The sequence below is a fragment of the Peromyscus californicus genome, unplaced genomic scaffold, assembly GCF_007827085.1.
Source record: "Peromyscus californicus insignis strain IS unplaced genomic scaffold, ASM782708v3 Scaffold_23__1_contigs__length_62951481, whole genome shotgun sequence".
NCBI lineage: Eukaryota > Metazoa > Chordata > Mammalia > Rodentia > Cricetidae > Peromyscus > Peromyscus californicus.
Window position 1 is genome coordinate 54,320,750 of NW_026294534.1, and position 6,084 is coordinate 54,326,833.

Consider the following 6,084-nt stretch of genomic DNA (forward strand, 5'->3'; position numbering starts at 1 on the left):
GGACCCCATTGAGGTTCCAGGGCAAGAAGTAACTAGATCCTAGAGGCCTTTCAAGTTTAACTTTGCCTCTGTCGCTTTCTGGACATCCTCACCAGTCTTCAGCCCCCTTGGTGTCAACATCACCTTCACCATCTTCAGCTGCCTGCTTACCCACAGCTGCCTCATTCTCCACGTGGTCCTCTCCAGCATCCTCTTCCGCACCGTCACCCTCCTCCTCCTCCTCATCTCTCCGTCAGCTGCTGCTCCCCATCAGCATGTCCATGGGCAGGTGCTTCTCTTCCCTTCTGTACCTCCTTCCCATTCTTGGTGGTGACCTCAGACTGGTGTCCACAGACAGCCTTGTCTGACAAGCCAATGGGTCAAAGTTCAAGGTTGTTGGTAAGAAAGCCACAGAGGAGACAGGTGGTGACTGTGGCCGCAGGGAGTGTGGAGCTGGGACCAGGGAACAATGTAAAGATGGCTTTTCATGCAGTCAGCAAAGAGCTTCACTTTTACTAAAGGGGAAATACGTTCATGATCAACATGGACTGACATCAATGAATTTTTATTGGCAACTACTGGAATAACACAGACGTTTTAATTACTTTAAGGATCACTAAGGCACTTTTTAATTGGGCCCATCATTTATAAAGTAGGCACTCTAACCCCTTTAGAACTCCTTGAAGCAGATTAAGAACAAAACAACTATTGTGATCGTTACAATGAAAACTGAAAAAAACAACCAACCCTCCCCCCGCCCCCCCAGACCTGCTGACTAGATCGGCTGGTTGTGTTGGCTTCTTACGGCTCAGGTTCTTCGACTGTGCAGATCTTCAGGGGTGTGAAGTGATATCCAACGTAGAAATAAGGCCAAAGGGCACCGCTAGCACAGTCGCTAAAACTGTACAGCAGGGACTTATCACGCAAATTGTAAAATGAAACCTCATGCATTTCAGAGTCTAAAAAAATTCCAACCCTATTAGGTGCTACACTGGGCAGAAGACTGATTTTCTCACGGCCCAGTGCAAAATAATTTTCCCAGTAGTTTAGCCCAACTCCCCATAATCCGTCCTGCACTGAGTACTGTTGAAAAGTACTGTTGCTGCCCCTAGGCCTTTTCCTGGGGAAGGACTCCTTACAGACCCCCACGACCCATTCATTTTTGCATTCCACATCTACCTCCCAGTACTGTCGGCCAGAACTGTATCCTTCAGACCCCAGAACAATAGGGTACCGTCGAAATCTTTTCGAGCTATATGGTAACCTCTGCCTTCCTCCATATTGCACAGCTTTTCTATCTTCTGAGACCGTAAGTTTACAGTATGCCGTTCCAGGATCCAGAAGTACATCAACTTGAAATCGCTTGATAATTCTGTCCAAGCCAGAACACTGTGGAGGAAACCGGAAGCCATACTCCTTCAGTGTAAATGAGAGTATATCAGGGCATCTGAAGCTATCGGGTCTCTCGTAGCAATCTTTAAGCCCGGTCAGCAATTCCAGTTCTGGCCTTACATACTTGCTCTTCACCTTCCTCCACAGACACTTTAAGGAAGCGATGTGGTCTGAGAACTTGGCCAGGTTTTCCTGTAGTTTGGCCATTTCAGCCGTCTCTTCGTTTTGTAACTGCTCACGCATGTTCTCTCGTTCCCCGCGGAGAAACGACCTATACTGTTGGTATTCAAGCGCCAGCTCTTCTCCTCGGCGCTCTGCCCATTTCTTCAGTTCTAGTAACCTCCTCCTTTGTGAGGCGAGTGTTTTCTCCTCTGGCTCCACCTTCTCCCTCCACAGCTTAACGTAACACTCAATATATTCCCGAGGACTGAGGGCGGCCTTCTCTATGGGCCAAACAGAGTCCCCCGTGTGACTGGGGACGAGGCTGCGCTGTGGACAGGGAACCTCTTGGTCCTTCTCCCAGGAAGTGGCCGGGACCTCTTGGTCCTTCTCACAGGAAGTGGCCGGGACCTCTTGGTCCTTCTCCCAGGAAGTGGCCGGGACCTCTTGGTCCTTCTCACAGGAAGTGGCTGGAAGCTGTTGGTCCTTCTCATAGGAAGTGGCCGGAAGCTGTTGGTCCTTCTCACAGGAAGTGGCCGGAAGCTGGAGCTGTTGGTCCTTCTCACAGGAAGTGGTCGGGACCTGTTGGTCCTTCTCACAGGAAGTGACCGGGACCTGTTGGTCCTTCTCACAGGAAGTGGCCGGCACCTGTTGGTCCTTCTCACAGGAAGTGGCCGGGACCTGTTGGTCCTTCTCACAGGAAGTGGCCGGAAGCTGGAGCTGTTGGTCCTTCTCACAGGAAGTGGCCGGGACCTGTTGGTCCTTCTCACAGGAAGTGGCCGGGACCTGTTGGTCCTTCTCACAGGAAGTGGCCGGAAGCTGGAGCTGTTGGTCCTTCTCACAGGAAGTGGCCGGAAGCTGGAGCTGTTGGTCCTTCTCACAGGAAGTGGCCGGGAGCTGGAGCTGTTGGTCCTTCTCACAGGAAGTGGCCAGAAGCTGGACCTGTTGGTCCTTCTCACAGGAAGTGGTCGGGAGCTGTTGGTCCTTCTCACAGGAAGTGGCCGGGACCTGTTGGTCCTTCTCATAGGAAGTGGCCGGAAGCTGTTGGTCCTTCTCACAGAAAGTGACCGGGACCTGTTGGTCCTTCTCACAGGAAGTGGCCGGAAGCTGTTGGTCCTTCTCACAGGAAGTGGCCGGAAGCTGTTGGTCCTTCTCACAGGAAGTGACCGGGACCTGTTGGTCCTTCTCACAGGAAGTGGCCGGGACCTGGAGCTGTTGGTCCTTCTCACAGGAAGTGACCGGGACCTGTTGGTCCTTCTCACAGGAAGTGGCCGGGACCTGTTGGTCCTTCTCACAGGAAGTGGCCGGGACCTGTTGGTCCTTCTCACAGGAAGTGGCCGGAAGCTGGAGCTGTTGGTCCTTCTCACAGGAAGTGGCCGGAAGCTGGAGCTGTTGGTCCTTCTCACAGGAAGTGGCCAGAAGCTGGACCTGTTGGTCCTTCTCACAGGAAGTGGTTGGGAGCTGTTGGTCCTTCTCACAGGAAGTGGCCGGGACCTGTTGGTCCTTCTCATAGGAAGTGGCCGGAAGCTGTTGGTCCTTCTCACAGAAAGTGACCGGGACCTGTTGGTCCTTCTCACAGGAAGTGGCCAGAAGCTGTTGGTCCTTCTCACAGGAAGTGGCCGGAAGCTGTTGGTCCTTCTCACAGGAAGTGACCGAGACCTGTTGGTCCTTCTCACAGGAAGTGGCCGGGACCTGTTGGTCCTTCTCACAGGAAGTGGCCGGGAGCTGGAGCTGTTGGTCCTTCTCATAGGAAGTGGCCGGGAGCTGGAGCTGTTGGTCCTTCTCACAGGAAGTGGCCGGGACCTGTTGGTCCTTCTCACAGGAAGTGGCCGGGAGCTGTAGCTGTTGGTCCTTCTCACAGGAAGTGGCCGGGAGCTGGAGCTGTTGGTCCTTCTCACAGGAAGTGGCCGGGAGCTGGAGCTGTTGGTCCTTCTCACAGGAAGTGGCCGGGACCTGTTGGTCCTTCTCACAGGAAGTGGCCGGGACCTGTTGGTCCTTCTCACAGGAAGTGGCCGGGAGCTGTAGCTGTTGGTCCTTCTCACAGGAAGTGGCCAGGAGCTGGAGCTGTTGGTCCTTCTCACAGGAAGTGGCTGGGAGCTGGAGCTGTTGGTCCTTCTCACAGGAAGTGGCCGGGAGCTGGAGCTGTTGGTCCTTCTCACAGGAAGTGGCCGGAAGCTGGAGCTGTTGGTCCTTCTCACAGGAAGTGGCCGGGACCTGTTGGTCCTTCTCACAGGAAGTGGCCGGGAGCTGTTGGTCCTTCTCACAGGAAGTGGCCGGAAGCTGGAGCTGTTGGTCCTTCTCACAGGAAGTGGCCGGGACCTGTTGGTCCTTCTCACAGGAAGTGGTCGGGAGCTGTTGGTCCTTCTCACAGGAAGTGGCCGGGAGCTGTTGGTCCTTCTCATAGGAAGTGGCCGGAAGCTGGAGCTGTTGGTCCTTCTCACAGGAAGTGGCCGGGACCTGTTGGTCCTTCTCACAGGAAGTGGCCGGAAGCTGGAGCTGTTGGTCCTTCTCACAGGAAGTGGCCGGAAGCTGGAGCTGTTGGTCCTTCTCACAGGAAGTGGCCGGAAGCTGGAGCTGTTGGTCCTTCTCACAGGAAGTGGTCGGGACCTGTTGGTCCTTCTCACAGGAAGTGGCTGGGAGCTGTTGGTCCTTCTCACAGGAAGTGGCCGGGAGCTGTAGCTGTTGGTTCTTCTCACAGGAAGTGGCCGGGACCTGTTGGTCCTTCTCACAGGAAGTGGCCGGGACCTGTTGGTCCTTCTCACAGGAAGTGACCGGAAGCTTTTGGCGTGTCTCACAGGAAAACTTCTCTTCCAGCTTTCTCTTCTTGGTCTTTTTTACAGGGAGCGGCTTGGCAACTTTGGTCTTCTTGGTCAGCTGTTCATTACTCTGAAAACTCCTTTCTGGGCAGTTAAAGTGGCAAACAGGGCAGGGGAAACGATCCTTTAGATCCTTCCAGAATTCACGGATGCAGGTGAGACAGAAGTTATGCCCACACTTGATGGTCACTGGGTCCTTGAAGTACTTCTTACAGACGGGACAGTGGGCCTTTGCTTGGAGGTCGGCTCGCCCTGCTTCGGGCTCCTCGGAGCCTTGTACAAAGGTTGTGGGAGAGGACATGCTGCTTCTCTGTAGCTCGAAACCAGCAAGCCCTAGTAGTGCCTGAGATCTGGAGACTGACCACTGCCTTGTTGACACTGGCTTCCGCAAACTTGGTTAGTTCTCTGTACCTTACACCAGAGTGGGCTGACAGAGTCCAGAGCCCAGGCCTACTGCATATAAGCACACGTTAGCTAGGCTGTTGCTTTCCCTGCTCAGTGATCTGCAGGCAAGTGAAGTTTTCTTGTTCAAGAAAGTTGCTTCACATCCAAGAAAATAATTCTTCCTATGGGTGAGATAAGACATAGGAGTTTAATAATCAGACTGTGTGATTGGCATTGTATTAAAACAACCACACAAGAGCCCTATGTACACGGGACCCAGGTTTGATCCCTGAGACCCTCATTGGGGGAGGAACCAACTCTTGAAACTTGTCTTTTGACCTCCATGTCCTTGCTGTGTGGACACATAACCTATTTGAGAGCACATGCATTCACTAAATGTGAACAAATTTATGAGTGTAAAAATCATTAGGTGAAAATATGGGACATTTATATTGCAGATTTAACTCACAATTATAAGCAAATAGCAACACAAGCTGGTAAGATGGCCCAGAGGTCAGAACACTGGCTGTTCTTGCAGAGAGTCAGGGTTCAGTTCCCAACACCCACATGGTGGCTCACAACCATCCACGATTCCATTTCCAGGGGATCAGATGCCTTCTTTTAAACTTGGGGGGCACAGACACACATGTGGTGCAAACACATACATGTAAGCAAAACATTTATACACCTAAAATAAATTAATCTAACACAATATCAAACAAAACAAAGCATGAAGTCCAGCATTATAAGCTAGGCTTAGTGGTGTATTCCTGTAACTACAAAACTTGGGAGGTAGAGACAAGAGGGTTAGGAATTAGGCCTTCTAGACTATCAGGTCAGTCTGGTTGTTTCAAAAAATAAAATAAATAAAAAATTTAAAACAGCGGGGCAGTGGTGGTGCACGCCTTTAATCCCAGCACTCAGGAGGCAGAGGCAGGCAGATCTTTGTTAGTTCAATGCCAGCCTGGTCTACAGAGTGAGATCCAGGAAAGGCGCAAAGCTACACAGAGAAACCCTGTCTCAAAAAACAAAAACAAAATTAAAACAACAATAACATAAAATGGATGTGATTTACAACATCTGTATTTACATCACTAGGGAGGTAGAGGTAGGATAGGAGGAATTCAAGACAGCTTTCACTACATAGTGAGTTCCAAGACAGGCTAAAGTATGGGAGACCCTATCTAAAGCAAACAAAACAATAACAATTTATAAACAAGAAATATCAGCTGGCCATGGTGGTACAGGCCTTTAGACCCAGCACTCAGGAGACAGAGGCAGATGGATCTCTGTGAGTTCAAGGCCAGCCTAATCTACAAATTGAGTTCCAGGACAGCCAGGGCTCTCTTACACA

The 6,084-nt window shown here is 51.4% G+C and overlaps 1 protein-coding gene across 1 annotated transcript; it reads right to left on the reverse strand.

Moving 5' to 3' along the window:
- Positions 1-762: 762 nt before the first annotated feature.
- On the reverse strand, positions 763-4,647 carry LOC128119330 (tripartite motif-containing protein 60-like). The gene is made up of 2 exons (XM_052752744.1): positions 4,303-4,647; positions 763-1,983 (listed from the first exon to the last, which is right to left on the reverse strand). The coding sequence occupies exons 1-2, from the start codon at positions 4,645-4,647 to the stop codon at positions 781-783; spliced, it is 1,548 nt and encodes a 515-aa protein (XP_052608704.1). The 3' UTR covers positions 763-780.
- Between the last annotated feature and the right edge of the window lie 1,437 nt (positions 4,648-6,084).

What these genes read in the sequence shown, in the direction of transcription:
- LOC128119330 (XM_052752744.1), bottom strand. Translation starts at nt 4,647, where the DNA reads ATGTCCTCTCCCACAACCTTTGTACAAGGCTCCGAGGAGCCCGAAGCA. An exon ending in AGACACGCCAAAAGCTTCCG is followed by an intron (nt 1,984 to 4,302) that starts GTCACTTCCTGT and finishes TCCTGTGAGAAG; the next exon opens with GACCAAGAGGTCCCGGCCAC.